The following is a 22,735-nucleotide window of genomic DNA, read 5'->3' on the forward strand; positions in this document are numbered from 1 at the left end:
CAGATCACCCACTTTCGGTTTCAAAATCAGGACGGTGTTGCCACTGGTTGCTGACATAATCCTGGCCAATATCTTCATGCTGAATGCTATTTTCCTCACCCAATTTAAAGCTGACACCCTGGGCTGTAACATTGTCCAAGTTCCTACCGGGTTACGAATTCCATGAATTGTACAACATGGCCCGGGAAATTTTAAAAAAAAACTTTTACAGATAAGGGGCTGGATCCTCTGCAGCCCTGCGCCAAAATCGCATTTGGCGCAGGGGCGGAGAATTGATGTTCCCGACCAAATCGGGCCTGGCACCGCTCCGTCGATTCTCTGGCCCCCAGAGAATCGCTCGCCCGTGACATACGCCGTGCAGCTGGGTGGCCATTGCCAGAGGCCCTCCTAGCGATACTCCGCTCCTGACTGGCCAAGTTCCCGATGGCGTGGAACTAATGTGGTATGGCCGGTCATGTGGCGGCTGCGGACTCAGTTTGCAGTCGCACTGTTGGGGGCCAGGGGGATCACGCACTGCGCGGGGGGGGGCCTTATGAGCGGCTGTGGCAGCGATCACGCCGGTCCGATGCAGCAGCGCGCGGCTGAACAGGGGAGCCTAGATTGTGCATGTTGGTCCGCGGTCCGAGTCTGCCAATCGCACTTGGTGCAGCCGCTGCCGTGCGCATGAGCGGACTCGGAACCAGAAGTGCGGGGGCCTGTATCTGCAGCCAAAGCTGCGTGAAGCTCCCAGTGTCCCTGCCAGCTCCAGAAGGTAAGTGAATGGAGCTTTAATTTTTGCAGGAAACTCGGGAGTGAAACGCCATCTTTTTTATGCTGGCGAGGGGACGTAGCCCCATTTAGAATCCAACCCAGGATTTAGGCAAACAACAGAATGAAGATGATTCAATACAGACAATTAAACAGACAGAGAGGAACTAACAAACAAAACCAGCACAACAATGAGAAAGGATGATAAAAGGAGTAGGGTCAATTAGGGTCCTAAAAGGGGATTTACACATGGATGCCGGGGCATGCATGAGGTATTAAATGAATACTTTGCCCCTATCTTTACAAAGGAGTTAGGTACGACACAGACCATTGTGACAGACAAGGAATCTCTGCCCCTAGAAGGTTCAAAATTGATGAGGGGGAAGTGTTGAATAGGCTGTGGGGACTGAAAGTTGACAAGGCATCAGGACTGGATAAATCCATCCAAGAATATTGAAGAAAGTGAGAGTGGAAATTGCAGGGCTGCTGGCCATAATCTTCTTCTCTAGGTTCATGGGAGGTACTAGCGGACTGAGGAATTGCTAATGTTATGCTATTGGGCAGAAATGTTTGTCAGGATTGCCACAGCAATTACAGACCAGTCAGTTTAACATCGGTGGTGGACAAGTTTCCAGAAACTATTATTCAGGATAGAATTAGTAGTCACATGGAAAAACGCGAGTTGTTTAGGAAGAGCCAGCATGGATTTCTAAAGGCAAATTTGTGTTCAACTAACTTGCTGGAGTTTTTTGAAGAGTAACAGAAAGGGTCGATGTGGGTAACGCTGTTGATGTGGTGTACATGGATTTTGGGTTTATGGATGATACAAAACGTGTAAGTATTGTAAACTGTGAGGAGGACAGTGTAGAACTTCAAAAGGACATGGTAATGTTGGTGGAGTGGGCAGTTAGGCGGCAGATGAAGTTCAATGCATTTTGTTAGGAAGAATGTGGAGAGACAATATAAAATGAGAGGTAAAATTCTTAAGAGGGTGCAGGAGCAGAGGGACCTGGGTGTACATGTGTATAGATCATTGAATGTGGCAGGATAGGTGGAGAGAGCAGTTAATAAAACATATAATTTTCTGAGCTTTATTAATAGGGGCACAGTGTACAGGAGCAAGGGGGTTGTGCTGAACTGATACAAAACACTAGTTATATCTTGGCTGGAATAGTGTGTCCATTTCTGGGTGCCATTCTATAGGAAGGATGTGAACCCATTGGAGAGAGTGCAGAAGATGTTTACAAGGATGGTTCAAGGGATGAGAAACTTCAGTTATGAGGATAGATTGAAGAGGTTAGGACTGTTCTCCTTGGAGAGAAGAAGCCGACATGGAGATTTGATAAAGTTGCTCAAAATCATGAGGGAGCTGGACAGAGTAGATTGGGAGAAACTGTTCCCACTTACAAAAGGATCGAGAATGAGAGGGTACAGATTTAAAGTGAATTGCAAAAGAAGCAAATATGATGTGAGAAAAATCTTTTTCACACAACCAGTGGTTGGGGTCTGAAATGCACTGCCTGGAAGTGTGGTGGAGGCAGGTTCAATCGAGGCATTCACAAGGGCATTAGATTACTACTTGAATAGTAGTGCAGGGTTACAGGGAAAAGGCAGGAGAACGACACTAAGCTATGATGCTCATTTGGAGAGCCAGGACGGACATGATGGGCCACATGGCCTCCTTCTGAGCTGTAACAATTCTGCGGTTATGTAATCCCAGAGTTGTTACGAAGCAGAACCCATCGTGACTGGGCCAGCTCTCTGAATAAACAACTCGCCTAGTTCCATTCTCCTGCCTTCTCCCCATAACCCTGCACATCTTCCTTTTCAGATAACTGTCTAATTCCCTTGTGAATGCTTCAATTGAACCGGCCTCTACCACACACTCAGGCAGGGCATTCCAAATTCTGACCACTCGCTGTGCGAAAAGGGTTCCCCTCCTATCACTTTCGTTCCACTCACTAATTACCTTTAATCTGTGCCCTCTCCTTCTCAGATCAATGGGCACGTTCAGCTAACAGAAACAACAAACGGACTATCTTTTAAACACAAGAAGAATAGCAGAAATGGAGACTCATTCGTCTGGAAAACGAACAGCACCAGTGATAATGAAAGTCTGCCCAGAGCGGCCGCGACCCCCAGCATGGGAACCCCTGTTCTAGTTAAAGCCTTCCATTTAATTTACCACTTAAAATCGCCCATGAAAGTTGATTGCTCCCGTGCTGACAGCTGGGGGACGTTTTCTTAACCCCGTATCGGCTATATCACTAGCTCAGTTTACGACTGACAACCAAATTCATGGGATTCAATCACATTAGTAACAATTCCGTTTAACCACATCTAGATTTTATTTTTGATTACTATACATTTTTGCATATTAAATTTCACATTGTTCCAAACAATTAAATACAGTCAACCCCACTTGGGTGCGTGTGGTAAGAGTAGCACCTAGCTCAATGAACTAACTTTTTAGTTTTCATTCTACCTGTTTACATTTCCAACTTTCTAATGAAACACTGGCTCTTTATATATCTTCTGGTGACCATGCTCTTACCCAGTCAAGCATTGGTAGGAGTAAAATGACAGGCCGATTCACATCAAGGGTACAGATAGTTAACTCCTTACATCTCCTAGTTCACTATTTCTCTCAAACTTTTCAAACTGCTGTATTCCCATTTTAATGTTTTACATTTGGTGCGACCCCAGGATGAATTATTAGTGGGGGAGGGGGGACACTGTGCAAGTGGAAGGTTCTTGTGCTGCCTGGGTGTTATAGACACAAAGCAATAAGCCTGAAGACACCAACCATGTTGCAGGCTCTGTTGGCGTAAACGATTAGGTCACGCCAAAGACAAAGGAAAATGTTGCACCTGTGGTAAACCACTGTAGTATATAATATGTGTATTGTGGTAAAATGCCACTGTATTATATGTAATGTGGTAAACCACTGCCTGATGGCTCTGCCTCCCCTCGGGCTCGGTATAAAGGTGGCTGGTCTCCGCCTCTGCCTCAGTTCGGGATCAGAGGCCTGGACGCTTTCTGTTTAGTTTATTAAATTGATGTGCCATCAATGAACACAAGACGAGTAGTGAACGTAACTAAGCTTTAATAGCGCCTGAACAGGCCTCACAGTTAATCCAAGAGCTGCCAAATCTGAATCTCTGCTCCACAGCTGCCAGTGCTGTCTCAGAGCTCATGACGCCAATTGCCCGCCCCAGAAGGGGTCGCGACCCCCAGTTTGGGAACCCTTGCTCCAGTTAAAACCTTCCATTTCAGTCACCATTTAATATCTCCTCTAGATGTTGAAAGTTGATTGCTCCCCTGGGTGACAGTGAGATTTAAGGGGAACATACTTGTACGCACAGTATTTACAGGCCAGCAAGTATTTCAATTCATTCTACCTCTCAGTCTCATTGCCACATGCTTCTAAGGGGAGTTGACTGTAACACACACCTCAAACAACGTCCCTCACAAAAAAAATTCTGTCAGTGTTGAATTCATCCTAAAGGGTTTGTTTAGATTCTGTAATATAGAGCAAACATCACACAGCATGTATAATTCATCCTGTATGAGTCCAGATACCATGTTTTCCCAAATAAACATTTGAACAGGTCAGACAGGCTGAGGTGTATATGTGTGTGTGTGTGTGTGTATAAAACACACACCACAAAACAAGAGTAATTATAATATGTCATAACAAAAATATTTGCATTACATTTTCTTGTATTAAAGTTTTCAATGGGAACTGATTTTCTTTAAAAGCCTCCATTTTAAAACAAAGTTCGACAATTATTTGCAACTTAGAATCCAATGTAATCATTGTCATGTTCCAATGCGCTTTAATATTAGGAATCTATCTGGTTGAATGTTGTAAAATAGTCTTTTGGACAGTGTGTTTAAAAGCCCCTAAAGAACCCACTGATATGCTATAGGATTTTGGAATGGGGTGTAATATAGAAGAAATTACTAAGTGTTTCCATCTCTTTACAACACAGCTCATACCCGCGCTAAATAACAAAGAACACAGACTAGTTACAAAGCCTAACTTCCTATAGATGAAGGGAATCCACACTCAGAAATAATTTTGCCTTCCTGGTACAGAGAGCTGTAGCCCAAAGCCTCAGAAATCCAGAAGCGCACAAGAGCCATGATGAATGCTGCCTCTGTGAAGTGCATGTCATGCTTTCACCTGTGCTATGCCTAGGAATTTATGTGAGATCACCTTGTGCCACAGGTCCCTGGAATGTATTTGAATAAAATGGGACTACTTTATTACCCTAATGAGCATGCTCAGTGGTACGATGTAATCTATCGCATCCACGGTGTTGGATCTATCTCTCAAGCTAGTAAAATCTAAACGTGGGCTAATGCCATTCACAAGGCATCCAGTTTTAAAAATAGATATATCTGTATAGCTCTGTATATAAATATTGATATCTCCATTAGAAGGCTGGGAATTTTCAATTACGGAGAGCAACAAAATGGGGAAACTATTTTAAGGAAATTTGATTGTCTTGCTCACTCCCATTTTCAATAGAGTTGCCATTAATGAAAACAATAAAACCACTTTCATAGTGACGAAATTTAGTGGAGTCTTTGGTATGCCTGGAATCGCTGTAGAGTCAAATAAATACAACCATTAACATGAGAGAACTGAAGTGAATTCCCAATCGGTCTGAGTTCTTTCTCGCACATAGGCACTCATACACCTACAATCGCCCACACCACTCCACTCACATAGATACACATAAACGCATTTACGCATACACAATCACAGGCACATACACAAACAAAGACACTCCCCATGTACAGATACGCTCACAGACACATACTCACAGGCACACACACAGGGACACTCATACAGACATACACACACACACAGGTACAATCAAAAACACTGGCACATTCTCACACATAGACTCACATACTCTGACAGGCATAAATTCACATGGATATCCGCATAAACACATTCTATACACACACACATATAGATACACACAGGCATACACATTCATAGGTACATATACACACAGGCGCGCACACATATACTTGTATGTAGTCAGGCAGACATATATAGGCGCATTCACATACAGACACAGGCACACTCGCATGTTCTCAGACAGGTACACACAAACACATACACAGGCAGATACACACAGGCACTCACACAGACGAGCACAAAAAGTATACACACTGTCACACATATAGGCACACTTACACACACATGCAGTTACACTTTAACACATGCACACACAGATAGACGCACAAACAAACACATGTATATACATAGGCAGAGGCAGATTCACAAATACAGACGTACACGCAGGCAGACAGATACACACACATAAGCACATGCAGGCATATACACACACGGGCACACTCAAACATACATATTTACAAAGTCAATTCAGCCTAGGAACAATAAGATATGTGACTTCATGTGGTGCCTCTTTGTAATTGGAGTTTGGGGGGATTTGTCCAAATCAGATTCAATCTGGATTGGATTGACAGTCAGTTAAGAATAGCTTTGCGTCACGTCACTTTCATCTGACTCTCTAATCTGGATGAATGGTCGATTCCGATTTGATCTGATTAGCATCTGGAGTACAAAATTAAACGAGATTCTTCATCTAAACAACAGTGTTGCAATCGGTCTCTAGCCTCATTGGACCCTCGGTATTGAGGCAACAAAAATTGCAGACAGATTGCAGCAGGGTAATTAAAGGACAACACCAGTTGACTGCTTTAGCGATGATCTGTAATCTGCTTGGAGCTATAGAACATGCAGAGAAAAATAAAATGGTCCCATTGTATCACATTGTACATATATATGGAGAGTAGCGTATGGTGACTGGCAGTGTATAAGATAGGTTGATCTGGCTCAAGACTGAAGTGTCATGTAGAAAAATGTATTCAAATTAGGGATGCAATTATTTAGAAAATCCAAAAAGTACAGGCAATTCCGCAAATTTACTAAGATTTTGCAGCTGCCAGTTCAACATGGATATTACGAGAAATCACAATGTAGAAAAACAGTAGATGATTTATCATTGATAGCGCACACACAATGGGAGGGCTTTCCTCCCCTCTCCGCGGCGCGTTCTTCAGCGGCGGATGGTGGCTTGCCAGGTGCCGGTGGTGGGAAATTCTGTTCCTGCCATTGTCAACAGGGTTTTCCGCCTTGCGGGACAGTAAGATCCCACCAGCATGAACGGAAAATCCCACCCAACATCTTTCAATGTTGATGGACATTCTGCAGTCAAATTTAGTCAATGTATATTCTGGAGAAATAAACTAAGCGATACTCTCCCTGAAGGAAGCCAGGCGAGTGATTCCTGTACATAGTTAATTCCTGCTGTAGTTTAAATATTCAGTAAAATCCTGTCTCGAGCAACAAGACATAAAAGAGGAAAGAAAAGCTAAATACTGTGGATGCTGGAAATCTAAAATCAAAACAGAAAGTGCTGGAAAAGCTCAGCAGGTCTGGCAGCATCTGTGGAGAGAGAAATGGAATTAACCTTTTGAGTTCAATGTGATAAGTTACCCTGTTTCTCTCTCCATAGATGCTGCCAGACCTGCTGACGTTTTCATTTTTTATTCATTTATGGCATGTGGGCTTCGCTGGCTGGGCCAGCGTTTATTGCTCATCCCTAATTGCCTCCGAGAAAGTGGTGCTGAGCCGCCTTTATGAACCGCTGCAGTTCATGTGGTGTGGGTACACCCACAGCGCTGTTTGGGAGGGAGTTCCAGGATTTTGACCCAGCGACAGTGAAGGAACGGCCAATATATTTCCAAGTCAGGCTGGTGAGTGGCACCTTCTGTTTCTTTTAAAATAAATCAAGAGGTGTGCGGTCTTGTAGGTAATTTCTCTAGTTTCTTGGGTACTCAAAAAGATTCTAGTCCTGAAGCCCATTATTTGACAGCAAAACTTCCCCCATGGTCCTGAATATTCCTCAACTAACCCTATCAAGTTTGTCCAGCAATTAGATTTTCTCCAGGATATTATAACCCCTTTGGTGAACTAGTTATGATCCAAAATGACCAAGCTGAAGCGTTGACATTAATTTATTTTTGATTATTCAGATGATTTTAAGGCATCATAGTTTACCATGAAATAGAAAGATTGAACTCAAAAGCACTGTGGCTCAATAAAGGATCACTTTGATTGGATTCACATTGGAGGAGGTAATGACTGCATAAAAGCAAGAACCAAACATCATGAATGTGTGTACAGTTTTTTGCTGATTGAGCAGATGACAGAAAAATGAGAGTGATGTGGAATAATACCTTGAGTTTTTCCACTCTGATTTTTAACCCTTTCATTACTGACAGGTTTTGAGAAACCTTGTTTCTTCAGGGCTGACTTAGTCTGTTTCCAGTTCAGGAAATAATTGTCACAGCAAAATAAAGAACCTCTTTACGGTAACATAGATACTCAAATGATAATGGATAGGCTTTATTGCTGGAATGCTTCCCCCATGAAGTAAATGACATACCTAAATCCTGACTTTGGAGAAAACAAAATAAATGCACCAACCCATCCCTTTTTCTCCAGATCTGACCCCTTCGCTATCTTGCCCGCTCTTCAAATTTTTTTTCTAAATTAGGTCATCCAGTCTCCCGCTTTATTTTACAAAAACTTGAGAAGCTGCTGTTTGACTTGCCTTTCGTCTTTCATCTCACTTTGGTTGAGAGTCACTGAAAGAAAAAGGGGTTGCCAAGGACTAAATTGAAAGGCCTTCAGCCTATTCCAATCAGCCCTGATGCTATAAAGTGACCAGGCCAATTTTTAATGCATAAACAAAAAAATCTCCAGAGAGCGCAACTGACAATTTTGCCCTCCTACCCCACAGCCTGGACAAAAGCCCCTTTAGAGGGTTAATTGCATTTTTTTTTTTCTCAACTGAATATTGGGTTAATTGTTTATGCAGCTTCCACATTGTGGATGAATCTAATAGGACATTACAGCACCATCATGTCATCATCAAGGTAACTTTAGTGAAGCTCAACTGTACTCAAAGGATGATGTTTAGGGTGCCATTCAGCCAATCAGCTTTTATTTTACGCTCTGACTGAATTCCAATAAAAATGCAGGTCTTTGCTAAGACACAATGGATTAGCTGCAATCCTTGCATCCCTAATTGAAAGCATGTGTTACGTTAAAAGACATATGGTGCATCTGAAGACTATGAACATATAACATTCCAACTGTACAATAAGAGCAAGACAGGACTCAATCACATCACAATGCAGCACTGGCAACGCTGCTTATCCTTCAGGTCCTTCGTATCGTCGACCGCCTCTTTCCCCTTCCCATCTGGCTTCTCCTCAGTGGTCTGGGCCCCAGGCTCTGCAGCAGTGCCATTTGGAGGAGCCTGACTCTCCACTGATCTCTCATTCTTGCTGTCGCCGTCTTCAATCATCACTAGCTCTGCTTTGCCTGTTCCATCATACCCTAGGACCTTCTTGGTCTCGTTCTCGTCCTCAACATCCTGGTATCCCATGAAAATCATGGTCACTGGCTTATCTTTGCTTGGCTCTGCGCCGTCTCCTGGGGTTTTCTGGAGGATTTTGAGATTTTCTCCAGCTATCCCATCTGGCTTTAGCTTTTCTGGGCTTAGACTGTCAGCCTCAAGTTGAACAGTATGTCCTTTCCCATCAGTAATCACTGCTTTATTGAGGTCTGTCACCTTGTCGGCTTTCTGTATCAGCTCGTCAACTTCGATGGTACTTAGAAGATGAACTCCATTTTCCACTGCTCCATCACCTTTTCGCATCTCGTGGATCACCTTGAGGTCATCCTCATAGACCTTGACACCTTGCTGCTTGTTTTTGGGAGACACACTAGTGGTAGACAAGATCTTAGTCTCCCCTGTTAAATTGTCCTTCTCCACTGTAATTTCCACGGCAAACATTGCTGGGCAACAACAAAAGAGCCAAATGTTAGTGAATAAGCAGCGGAGAAAAGAATAACTATATGCTAAAGGCTGCCTTAAATTACCCCATAAGTTGGTTTCTGGTGAGGTTGGCTGAGGGATAAATCCCCTGGACAGCTCCCCATTCACTCTTCAGGTAAGCAACTTTTCCACCAATGTGAAAAGGCAAATCAGACCTCAGCTTAAACTCTGGCCAAAAGGACAGCACCTCCGACAGTGCAACACTCTCTCCGTACTTCACTCAACTTTCAGCCTAAATTATGGGCCCAAGTCCCTGGAGCGGGTACTTTCCAGGTTAGAGGTGAGAGTGCTATTGCTGAACCATGGTTGGCACTTACAATTTATAGGGTAATTGCATTATTCCCGCACAGAAGGAGGTCATTTAGCCTATTGAATGCACATTGGCTCTCTGTAGAGCAATCCCATCTGCTCCCTTACCCTGCTCTATCTCCGTAAACCTGCAAGTTCATTTTTCCTTTTGAAATCATTGGTCAACTTCCACCACTCTCAAAGGCAGTGAGTTCCAAATCATTACCACTCACTGTATTCCCTACCTCTAGCCTAAAATGTTAAATCTGTATCTCCCAGTCCTTTGAACCACCAGCCAATGGGACCAGCTTCTCTTCCACTACCTGATCCAAACCTTTCACAATCTTGTTCATCTCAATATGATCGCCCCTCCATCTCCTTTGCTCCAAGAACAACCCCAGCTTCTCCAACCTGATGATCAAAACTGGACACAAAGGTCCGGGTCCTCCGAGGAGCGGGAATCACACATGGGTGGCTCCTCTGCTCCATTTTACTGACACGGGGATACAGCTGCGCCTTTCTCACCCCACCCACTGATTTGGCCGCCCGGAAAAGTGCAGCAAAACGGGTTACCGAGGCCTTCAGACTGGGAAAGGAAGCCACGCCCTCTTTTCTACACCACTAGTCGTCGGAAAGTAAATACATTTAAAGGACCGAGCAACTTTGAGAAACCAGGGAAAAATAAGTGTGTAAAGTAAGTTGGTAGGATGTGGGGGCAGGTCGGATGATTGGGGAGGGGGGGGGGGGGGGGTTGTGTTGTGCGGGAGATGAGGCAGGGGAGGTCTGGTGGTTGGGGGGGGGGCGGTATAGAGTGGCTAGGGGATGATGTGTGGGGGGAGGTTGAGTGGTATTGGGGGTCGGTAGGGTGGGTGCGTTGGGTGGCTGGGAGGTGGTGGGTGGTGTGTGGGGGGAGGTTAGGTGGTATAGGGGGTTAGGTGGTGTGTGGGGGTGGTAGTCTGGGGGCGTTGAGTGGCTGGTAGGTGACGGATGGTATGTGGGGGGAGGTTGGGTGGTATGGAGGGTCGGGTGGAGCGTGGGAGGGCGGTACTGTGAGAGCGCTGGGTTGCTGGGAGGTGACGGATGGTATGTGGGGGGAGGTTGGGTGGTATGGAGGGTCAGGTGGAGCATGGGAGGGCGGTACTGTGAGAGCGCTGGGTTGCTGGGAGTTGACGGATGGTATGTGGGGGGAGGTTAGGTGATATGGAGGGTCGGGTGGAGCGTGGGGGGCGGTAATGCGAGAGCGCTGGGTTGCTGGGAGGTGACGGATGGTATGTGGGGGGAGGTTGGGTGGTATGGAGGGTCGGGTGGAGCGTGGGAGGGCGGTACTGTGAGAGCGCTGGGTTGCTGGGAGGTGACGGATGGTGTGTGGCGGGAAGGTTGGGTGGTAAAGAGGGTCGGGTGGAGCATGGAGGGCGGTAGTGTGAGAGCGCTGGGTTGCTGGGAGGTGACGGATGGTATGTGGGGGGAGGTTGGGTGGTATAGAGGGTTGGTAGTGTGGGTGCGTTGGGTGGCTGGGAGGTGACGGGTGGTGTATGGAGGGAGGTTGGGTGGTATAGGGGGTTGGGTGGTGTAGGGGTCAGATGGTCAGGGAGGGGTTCGGGTGGCTGTGGAGTGTTGGGTTGTCGGGGTAGCGGATAATCAGTGGAGGCAGATCCAGTTGTCAGTTGCAGCACATCTTTTGCAGAAACCCTTGGGTATGACCCTCCCTCGATCAGAAGTTCTGAGCCAATACTCTAGTTGTGGACCAAGCAGAGTTTTATACAGCTTTAGCACTCTGCATTTATTTTCACTATATCTGTAATGAAGCCCATGGTCCCATGTGCTCTGCTAATCGTTCTCTCAATGTGTCCTGCCACCTTCAAAAGCACATGAATCTCCAGGTCCCACTGTTACTGCACTAATTAGAATACACCTTACTCTTCAGGTTATTTATTTTGTTGATCTACTTTTGGGCTCAATACTCTAGGACTATGGGATAGGGATCTGATTGAAACATTCAGTGAGATTCTGTGGAGGAAGCTTGGCTCAGGGTATTATTCTCAATGTCCTCAAATCCAACTACATGCTTCCATACAGGCCAAGTTCTTCTCCTACGCTGCTCGCTTGCTGTCAATCCCCCAATCTGCCGTACAAACATTCAAAGATATTCAGGTTAGCTGGTTTGACCATGCTAAATTGCCCCTTTGTATCCAAGGATATGTAGGCTGGGGGATAGGGCGGGAGAGTGGGCTGAGGTAAGGTGCTCTTTCAGAGGATTGTTGCAAACTTGATGGGCCGAATGGCGCTGTATTAATTCCATGGTTCTATGGAGTACGTTGCCACAGTTTATGATTTGTTTTGTCTTTTTGCAGTACCATCACAGCTCCAGGTGGTGGCAGAAGTTACCATTACTACAGCAGCATAAACACACCGCGAGTCAACAAGGGATGGGGGGGGGGGTTGGTAAAGCCTCTTGCCCAGGGATCAAATTAGGCTTTAAATCAAGAACAGTCCAATACTGGAGCTTTCAGGAGCCAGGGTCAGCTGGGGGGCAGCTCCTTTACATCAAGCACAGGACACATGATCCAGCTTCAAGGGACTGCTGGAAACTGACTGGGCCAGAGGGTGAAGGCGCTCAGGGACTCTAATCTAATGCCCCCTTTAGATATCAGGCTTCAGCCTGGTCATTACCATTGGCAACTTGCCCTTAGGGCACCCAATTGGAAACTGTTTTTTCATTTATTTAAGTGTTCACCAGATATGGGCGTCGCTGCTTAAGTCAGCATTTTTATTGCCCATCCCTAATTGCCCTGGAGAAAGTGGTGGTGAGCTGCCTTCCTGAGCCACTGATGGTCATGAGGTGTAGGTACATCCACATTGCTGTTAGGGAGGGAGTTCCAGGATTTTGACTCGGCGACGATGAAGGAACGACCAATATATTTTCAAGCCATGATGGTGAGTGACTTGGAGGGGAACTTACAGTTAATGGTGTTCCCATGTGTTTGTTGCCCTTGTCCATCTAGATCATAAAGGTTCTGGGTTTGGAAAGTGCTGTCTAAGGACCCTTGTGAATATGTCTCGCCTTAACTAGTACCAGCCAAAGGAGCAATATATAAACAAAAAGTGCTGGAAAAACTCAGCAGGTCTGGCAGCATCTATGGAGAGAGAAACAGAGTTAACATTGAATCCAATATGATTCTTTTTCAGAACTGAAGAGAGGGAGGATTGTGATGATTTTTTATGCTGCAGTGAAAGGGGGAGTGAGGGATAAGTTAGAGGATGGGAGCGAGTAAATACTCAAGATATCATGAAAAAGGCAAAGAGAAGTGGTCATGGTAAAGGTAAAAAAAAAGGCATTGGTCCAGAGTAAGTGTTAATAGCAGAATAAAGGTCAGCTCTGTCTGAAAGCAAAAACGAGAAAGCAAGGAAACAAGTTATGAACTGGCACTAGTGGGAAAAAATCAAAATGGAGGACAGAGTTCATGGCCTGAAGTTGTTGAACTCAATGTTGAGTCCTGGGGCTTGTAATGTGCCAAATTGGAAGATGAGGGGTGGGATTCTCCATTGTCTGACTCCGGAATTGCAAAACGTGATTGGGTGGAGAATCGATTTTGACGCTGAAATCGTGGGAGGCGCTGGATCACGTCTAATCGCAATTCTCCGTCGCCTCAACAGCGGCGTCAATGCTTTCCACTCCGCACGTACAGTAAACACCATTGGCATATCATTAGCGAGCCTGACCCGGTATTCTCCGGAGTCTCTGCGACGCTCCGCCTCCACCGGGGTAAATTCCCGACGGCAACGTTCACTTGTGTTATAAAAAATTGTGGAACAGGCATCGTGGTTGATGAAGGGAAGAGAGGGGATATGGAAAGTGTCGAACATCGCCATACTGTGCTGACATCATGCCGCTGGCTGGGGGCCTTCTGCCAGGGCCGGGAGGAGTAGTGGGGTACGGCCAAGAGGTGGACTGTGAGGTCGGGGTGGATGGGCACAGAACACCATGCTGCAGCCTGCCAGGCAGCCATGCCTCAGATTGTATGGGTGCATCCCCCAGACCACCCCCAAGGAACCCTCTAGCCTCAGCCAACCCATCAAATGGATGGGCACGCTCCAGTGCAACCAGTGCCATCTTATCGGCTGGGATGAGTGTGTGTGGGGAGTGGAGTGTTAGTATGCAGCCGTGTTCCACGTGACGCCGGTACTAGCTCCTCAAAGTCGGTGAGTTGGTCCAGGTATGGCGCCAGTTTTGCTGTCATAGAACTCAACTAATCCTGCCCTGTCATCAACACTTAGTCTCAGGAAATCAGGCTGGAGGGGTTATTCCTCCAATTTACGTTGGCTTCACTGGAGTTTGCAGCAAGCCAAGGATGGAGGTGTGGGCAGAAGAGTAAGATGGTGAGTTGATATGGCAAGGGACAGGAAGGTTGGAGTCATGCTTGCGGACTGTGGGCAGGTGTTCTACGAAGTGGTCACCCAGTCTTTTTAAAAAATTAATTTATGGGATGTGGATGTCGCTGGTTAGTCCAGCATTTATTGTCCATCCCTAGTTGCCTTTCAGAAGCTGTTGGTGAGTTGCCTTCTTGAACTGCTGCAGTCCCTGAGGTGTAGGTACACCCACAGTGCTGTTGGGGAGAGAGTCCCAGGAATTTGACCCAGCGACAGTGAAGGAACGGCGATATATTTCCAAGGCAGGGTGGTGAGTGACTTATAGGGGAACCTCCAGGTGGTGAGGATCCCAGGTATCTGCTGCTCTTGACATTCTAGATGGTAGTGGCCGTGGCTTTAGAAGATGCTTTTTAAGGAACTTTGGTAAGTTACTGCAGTGCATCTTGTAGATGGTACACACGGCTGCCACTGTTGGTGGTGGAGGGTTTGAGTGTTTGTGGAAGGGGTAGAAATCAAGTGGGCTGCTTTGTTCTGTATGGTGTTGAGCCATTTCAGTGCTGTTGGAGCTGCGCTCATCCAGGCAAGTGGGGAGTATTCCATTACACTCCTGACTACATGGTGGACAGGCTTTGGGGGGGCCAGGAGGTGAGTTACTCGCCGTAGGATTCCTAGCCTTTGACCTTACCTGGTAGCCACAGTATTAATATGGCTAGTCCAGTTCAGTTTCTGATCAATGGTAACCTCCAGGATGTTGATTGTGGGGGATGCAGCGATGGTAATGCCATTGAATGCCAAGGGGCAATGACTAGATCCTCTCTTGTAGGGGATGGTCATTGCCTGGCACTTGTGTGGCATGAATGTAACTTTGTGTTTAGTCTCCCCAATGTAAAGGATACCGCATTGGAAACAGTGAATACAGCAGACCGAATTGAAAGAAGCACATGTGAATTGCTGCTTCACCTGGAAGAAGGAGTATTTGGGGCTTTGGGCTGTGAGGAGGTAAAAAGGGCAGGTGTTGCACCTCCTGCAGTTGCACAGGAAGGTGTCATGGGAAGGAGATCAGGTGTTGGATGTGATGGAAGAGTGGACCAGGGTGTTACAGAGGGAATGGTTTCTGCTGAATGCTGACCGGGGAAGTGAGGGAAAGATGTGTTTGGTGGTGACATCACGATGGAGTTGGCGGAAATGGCGGAGGATGAGCTTCTGAATGCGGAGGCTGGTCGTGTGGAAAATGAGGAGAAGGGGAACCCTATCGTGATTCAGGGAGGGAGGGGAAGGGGTGAGGGAAGAATGTATCAGACATGATTGACGGTCTTGTCAACCACGGAGGCGGGCGGGGGGGGGGGGGGTGGGGGGGGGGGGGGTGCGAAGGTAGGAGAATCCATGGGTCAGGAGACAGAAAGACATATCAGCAGCACCGTTTGGAAGGCAGCAACACCAGAACAGATGCAACGGAGGTGGAGAAGCTGGCACAATGGAATGGAGTCCTTACATTGAGCAGCATGTGAGGAGGTGTCATCATGGTAGCTGCGGGAGTCTGTAACGAATATTGAGAGACAGTCGATCCCCAGAGATAGCGACAGAGAGGTCAAGGAAGGGAAGCAAAGGAAAGTCTCGGAGATGGACCATGTGAAGGCAAGAGAAGGGTGGAAATTCGGATCAAGATTGATGGTATTTTTCCAGTTCTACACGAGAGCAGGAAGCGTAATCAATGTTGCCGACAGAAAGTTCAGCAAAGGGTCCTAGCAGGACCCGAACATGGAATGTCCACATACTTCGCAAACTACGGACATCACTGGGGTCCCATGTGAGTACCTATGTCCATACCTTCTATCTGGAGGCAGTGAGACCAGTTAAAGGAGAAATTGTTTCACGACAGAATAAGTTCAGCCAGGTGGAGGAGGATGGTGGTGGACAGGAATGTTTGGGCCTCTGTTCATGAAGATCCTCCTGGTGGGGAATGGAGGACAAAGGACTGGGGAAGGTGGAACACACCCACTACCACCATCCCCCCTCTCGGGTAGGTTGGAGACTCTTGGCCCTGCTCCTCTGGGCTGGTAGGAGACTCTTTGCCCTGGGCCCTGCCTTTCTCCAGTAGGTTGGAAACTCTCTGCCCTCGGCCCTGCCCCTCTGGACTGGTTGGAGACGCTCTGCCCCCGGCCCTACCCCTCTCGGGTAGATTGGAGTATCCCTGCCCCATATGTGACTCAGAAAGCTCTACCAAATGTGATCATGACCTGAATTAACAAGGACCTGACCAATGTGAAGCTGTGTGGCTGTACGGCAACCTGACAGTTCCCACCTAGCCACACAAGGGCAGCATCTTTAAGTTACCTTGTGTGTGTGGCCCACACACCTAAACAAATTGACTGTGCATGACATGAAAAAAATCCACAGACATTAATTGCCTTTGCCCAAGCTGCACAGCTTGAATCTCAGTGGAGTTTTCTTTTTCTTTATTCTTTCACAGGTTGTGGCCGTCACTGGCTAGGCCAACATTTACTGCCCATCCCTAATTGCCCTTGAGAAGGTGGTGGTGAGCTGCCTTCTTGAATCGCCGCCTTCCCTGTGAAGTACGTACACCCACAGTGCTGATAGGGAGATCCAGGATTTTGACCCAGCGACAGTGAAAGAACGGGCGATATATTTATCAGTCAGGTTGGCGAGTGACTTGGAGGGGAACTTCATGGTGGTGGGATTCAACCCCCCCCCCCCCCCAGCCTCTCGTTTCTTGGCAGCGGGAGGTGTTGTGACATTCGCCGGCGGCGGGATTCTTTGTTCCCGCTGTTGTCAATAGGATTCCACTGAAGCCACCCATGTCACCAGGAAACCAATGGGTGTGTGTGGGTTGCCAGTGGGACCAGAGAACTGCCAGTGAGCGGCCGGAGAATTCCAGCCTGTATCAGGAGCCTTGGTGATAGCTGCACTGTATTTGTAAATGATACATACTGTTGGCATTGTGCGTCAGGGGGAGGGAGTGCATGTTTAAAGTGATGGATGGGGACTGGGTCTGGTCAATGGGAGCCCCAAGAACATTGATGGTAGGGGATTTAGTGCTGGCATTGCTGTTGAGTGTCAAGGGGAGATGGTCAGGTTCTCTCTTCTTGGAAATGGTGCGGCGTGAATGTCCCTTGCCATTTATCAGCCCAACTTATATGTTGTCTGAAACCAAAGAGAAAATGCTGGAAAATCTCAGCAGTATCTGTAGGGAGAGACAAGAGCTAATGTTTTGAGTCCACATGACTCTTTGTCAAAGCTGTATATGTTGTCTGGGTCTTTCGACAAGAGGGCACTGAATGTTCAGTGTCTGACTTAAAGTATGCACGGCTCAACCTTCCTTACCTCTGTAATTTCCTCTAGCACAGCAATCTTCCAAAATATCTGCTCTCCCTCCAATTGACCTTGTTCACCCCGATTTTAATAACTCCATCATTGCTGGTTATGTTTACACCTCCCTCTGCTCTGAGATCTGAAATTCCTTCAACTGTACCTCTCTGCCCCATTTTCCATTCTTTGAAGATGCTCCTTAAAAACCACCCGCTGTCTCCTGGTACCTCTCACTAAACTTCCGCTCACCTGTCCTGGAATAAAGTTGAGGCAGAAGATCAGCTTTGATCATATCGCTTCGTGTAGCAGTTCAAGGGCCGAATGGTCTCCTTCTGCTCTTGTTTCTTAATACCTCCTTATGTGCTTTGGAATCGAACTTTGTTTGATATTGTGCCTGTGAGATGCTTATTTTACTATATGAAGGGCACTATATATATGTGCGTTATTGTATGCACCTTGGAGTGATGGGAATAAGAATGGTCACAGCTCCATGTTCAACCCAAAAGACACACACACAGCAAAGCTCACAAAGGCTCCGAGTGATTTGAAGTCTGGCAGTTACCCATCATCAATTTCCAGGGAAAATATGGTACCAAGTGACATGGATCTGAAATTCCTTTTTTTAAGTGTCAACCTTGTGGATCTTTCTATCTTGCATCTGAGTCAGCATGTTGGTGGTTTCAAAGTTCCACCACAGAGAGTTGGGCACGTAATCGAGGTTTGCACTCCCAGTGCCACTCCGAGGGAGTGTTACACTGTCAAAAGCACGATCTTTCCAATGTGTTGTTGAACTGAGGCCCCGTCTGCCCTTCCAAGTGTAGATGAAGGATCCTGTGATGATATATGAAGAAGATATATGGGGGGGGGGGGGGGGGGGGGGGGGCGATCTCCCCGTGCCCTGTCCAATATTTATCCCTCAAACCAATACTACAAAACAAATGATCATGATCATATTGCTGTTTGTGGGATAAGTCTGTACAAATCACTGCACAATTCCAACAACAGAATCACAATCAATAATATTCCATTGGTTGTAAAGCACTTTGGGACATCCTCAGATTTTGAAAGATGCTATATGAATGCAAACCTTTTTTATTTATAATCCTTATTCGATGTAGCAGGGAGTAAGATTGGAATAGAAGTACCTCATCCAGTTGTCCCTCATTAATCTCCCATAGTTTATTCAGCTCATGCGGTGAAACCACATTGTGCAGTATCACCACAACATATTCTTGTGTTTGAAATTTCTCACTCTATGAAAGGTTTGATGGATGAATGCCTTGTTTACCCACACACACACACTCTCTCACACACACAGACTGACATGAAAGGTGCTACCTTCTGCAGATGTAGAGATAAATGGGAGCACATGTAAGTGAGTGGGGTCGTGTGTGTGTGTGTATTTGTGTGTTTGGGTCAGTGTTTCTCTCCGGGTATATGGATGTGGATGTGAATGGAAATGTGTATTGTGGGGGTGCTGCTTGCATGACTGCGCTTGAGAGAATGTGTACCTGCATATGCGCATAATCATGGCCACAAGCATGTGTGAAGGTATGTCAATATATGTGTAAAGATTGCATAGATTGCACAGAATTTACAGTGCAGAAGGAGGCCATTCGGCCCATCGAGTCTGCACCGGCTCTTTGAAAGAGCAACCTACCCAAGCCCACACCTCCACTCTATCCCCACAACCCAGTAACCCTACCCAACACTAAGAGCAATTTTGGACAGTAAGGGCAATTTATCATGGCCAATACACCTAACCTGCACATCTTTGGACTGTGGGAGGAAACCGGGGCACCCGGAGGAAACCCACGCACACACGGGGAGAACGTGCAGACTCCAACAGACAGTGACCCAAGCCGGGAATCGAACCTGGGACCCTGGAGCTGTGAAGCAATTGTGCTAACCACCATGCCACCGTGCTGCCCTTAAAAGATGTGTGTGAATACACATGCATGTGCATGTATGTGTATATATGTGAATATATGTATCTGTGTAGGGTAGCACAGTGGTTAGCACTGCTGCCTCACAGCGCCAGGATCCGGGTTCAATTCCTGCTTGGGTCACTGTCTGTGTAGAGTCTGCACATTCTCCCTGTGTCTGCGTGGGTTTCCTCCAGGTGCTCTGGTTTCCTCCCACAAGTGCCGAAACACGTGCTGGTAGGTGAATTGGACATTCTGAATTCTCCCTCTGTGTACCTAACAGGCACTGGAGTGTGGCGACTGGGGGCTTTTCACAGTAACGTCATTGCAGTGTTAATGTAACCCTACTTATGACAATAATAAAGACTATGTTATTATATTATTTTTATTTGTATATACATCTACAGAAGGTAGCGCCTAATGATCAGAGGGCAAAACCTTTCATGTCAGAGTATGTGTGTGTAGTTTGTACCTCCTCCCCGTGTGTGTGTGGGTTTCCTCCGGGTGCTCCACAGTCCAAAGATGTGCAGGTTAGGTGAATTGGCCATGCTGAGTTGCCCCTTAAGTGTCCAAGGGTAAGGTGGGGTTGCAGGGATAGGGTGGGGTGTGGGCCTCGGTTAGGGTGTTCTTTCAGAGGGTTGGGTAGACCCAATGGGCTGAATGGCCTTCTTCTGCACTATAGGGATTCTATGATTCTGATTCTATGATTCTATATGTATATGTATGTGTGTGTATATATAACATGTATATGTGTGTGAATATACATGTGTGTGTATGTGTGGTACTGCTGACTCAGTCAGTTACTTGTCCTCTCAAAACATTCAGTCAGTGTTTGTGGTTATTAATTCTGGTCTTACTTGGAGCGCCAAAAGACGGTGTCATTCTTGTAAGGGTGTCATTCTTGTAAGGGTGCCGCTCGGTGTTTTAGGGGCTGAAAGGAACACCTGGGAAATGTTTCAACTCAATTTCTGGGAGGACACTTTTCAGATGCTTTTGTAATGCAGGATGTTGATTCTGAATTTGGGTCTAAATTGCGACCATTTTACACCCAATATCCCTGAGATAATAAAGTGTAAAAGATTGTCAGACTCTTGCACGAATCAGGCAGTGTTGCTGAGTGACTCACATTAAAGATGTACACATCAGCGAGGGGAAGTACAGCACAGCTAGTTAATAGTTACTCTTACCAGCTTTCATCTTCTCCGTGCTTCCTTCCGTTTTATTGGCCAATGGGCTGCTGTGATGCTTTGCCGATTCTGTGAACAGAATAAAGGTTGAGTTTGATGGCTCTTGTAATGAACTCCAATTGGCTTTATTGGTTGGCCAATTGGAGTATGAGCTCCCTCAATGATAGCTCATTGAGGGGGCCCATATAATCACCTGTGTAGGCTTTGTGAGTCCAGTCTTAAGTTGACTGGACTGCTGGCAGCACTGTTTGTAGCTGCTCCTGTAATATCGTTATTGTAAATAAATATTGGTGTGGTGACGGAACTCCTGCCTCCCGTGGATTACTACAGTGGCGACGAGGTAAACTACGAATTTTGCGGAGACCAGCTGCTGCACTCGGAGGGTAAGCCTTGCCATTTTAAAAATGCCGTTTTTTGGGAGGTTAGAGGCATTCGACCCGGCTATTGAGGACTGGTCCCAGTATGTGAAGAGAATGTGTTACTTCTTCTGGGCAAATGATATACTGACGGACGAAAGGAGACGGCTTATCCTGCTGTCGGCGTGCGGACCTCCGCTTTCGCCATTATACGTAGTCTGACTTATCCCGATGCGCCGGACACGAAAATCTTACAAGAAGTTACGGAATTGGTAAAAGAGCACTATCACCCAAAACCGCCCCTCATTTTGCGTAGGTACAGATTCTACACAGCGAAGCGGGAAGACAGGGAGTCAGTCACGAATTTCTGACCCGCCTGAGAAGGCTGGCGGAAAAATGTGAGTTCGGCCCGACGCTAAATGAAATGCTTCGGGACCGGTTAGTGTGTGGTATAAACGACCTCACAATACAGAAACGCCTGTTGGCGGAAACGGAGCTAGACTGTAGGCAGGCGTTACAGCTCGCACTGTCCCTAGAAAGGGCAGCAAGTGGGGCGCAGGAACTACAGGGCACGCCAATGGAGGTAGATACCTGTGAGAGGGACTACCACAACGGGTCCTGCTACCAGATAGCCGCTCTCAGGAAAAACCTGAGGAATAGAGGGAGAAAGGAAAACCCCAGAACTGCCCCCAAGTCTGCCAGGACTAACTGGAGACAGAGGGAAGTACCGGCTGAGGCTCCCCCAACAGAGACGGACCGTTTCTGGCACCAGACAGAGTGGGGTAACAGCGACAGAAACCATAGAAGGAGGTGGCAAAAGAGGAATAGCAGGTGGGGACGCAGGGAAGTACTTAGACGCCCCATCTTCCTCCGAAGGGGAACAATTATATAATATTATAACGAAGAAAGCAGAACCCATTAGGATTACCCCACGGGTGAACGGGCGGCCGACAATAATGGAAATAGACACGGGTGCGGCCGTATCAGTAATGGGAGTGGCAGCATTTAGAAAAATCAAAGATGGACTCCAGCCACTAACCCTAACAAAAACATCGACAAAACTTAAAACCTACACGGGGGAACCCCTGGAAGTTCTAGGCACGACTCATGTACCCGTGGAATATGAGAAACAATTGCTCAGATTACCGTTGACGATAGTAGAGGGCTCCGGACTGAGCTTAATTGGACGGAACTGGCTGAAAGACCTAAAATTAGACTGGATGAAAATTTTCCAGAGTGGAAGCGGGCAGTTGAGTGGAGTACTCCAAAAATACCCGGAGGTCTTCCAGGAAGGTTTGGGGGAAATCATAGGCGCCAAAGCAACTTTGCACGTAGACCCAGAAGCCCTTCCGAAATTTTGTAAGGCCAGGGCGGTACCTTTCACGTTAAGGAAGAAAGTAGAGGTCAAAATAGGAAGGACACGGCGCAACGGCATTATCAGACCAGTACCGATCTCGGAATGGGCAGCGCCGGTGGTACCAATTTTGAAGCCAGATGGCTCGATACGTCTCTGTGGAGATTTCAAACAGACAGTAAACAAATACGCACTGCTGGACAAATACCCAATCCCGAAAATAGAC

At 46.7% G+C, this 22,735-nt stretch overlaps 1 protein-coding gene across 2 annotated transcripts in view; it reads right to left on the reverse strand.

The window, feature by feature from the left end:
* Positions 1–3,071: 3,071 nt before the first annotated feature.
* The window catches only part of LOC119952955 (paralemmin-1-like), a 382,432-nt gene continuing 362,768 nt past the window's right edge, over positions 3,072–22,735 (reverse strand). For both annotated transcript variants that reach the window (XM_038776595.1, XM_038776594.1), the window contains exons 7-8: positions 20,800–20,868; positions 3,072–9,664 (exon numbers count right to left, since the gene is read on the reverse strand). In XM_038776595.1, coding sequence (XP_038632523.1) covers positions 8,985–9,664; positions 20,800–20,868 — 749 coding nt within the window. In that variant the 3' untranslated portion in view covers positions 3,072–8,984. The remainder of the gene's footprint in view (positions 9,665–20,799; positions 20,869–22,735) is intronic.

Source organism: Scyliorhinus canicula, chromosome 18 (assembly GCF_902713615.1).
Source record: "Scyliorhinus canicula chromosome 18, sScyCan1.1, whole genome shotgun sequence".
In the NCBI taxonomy this organism is placed as follows: domain Eukaryota; kingdom Metazoa; phylum Chordata; class Chondrichthyes; order Carcharhiniformes; family Scyliorhinidae; genus Scyliorhinus; species Scyliorhinus canicula.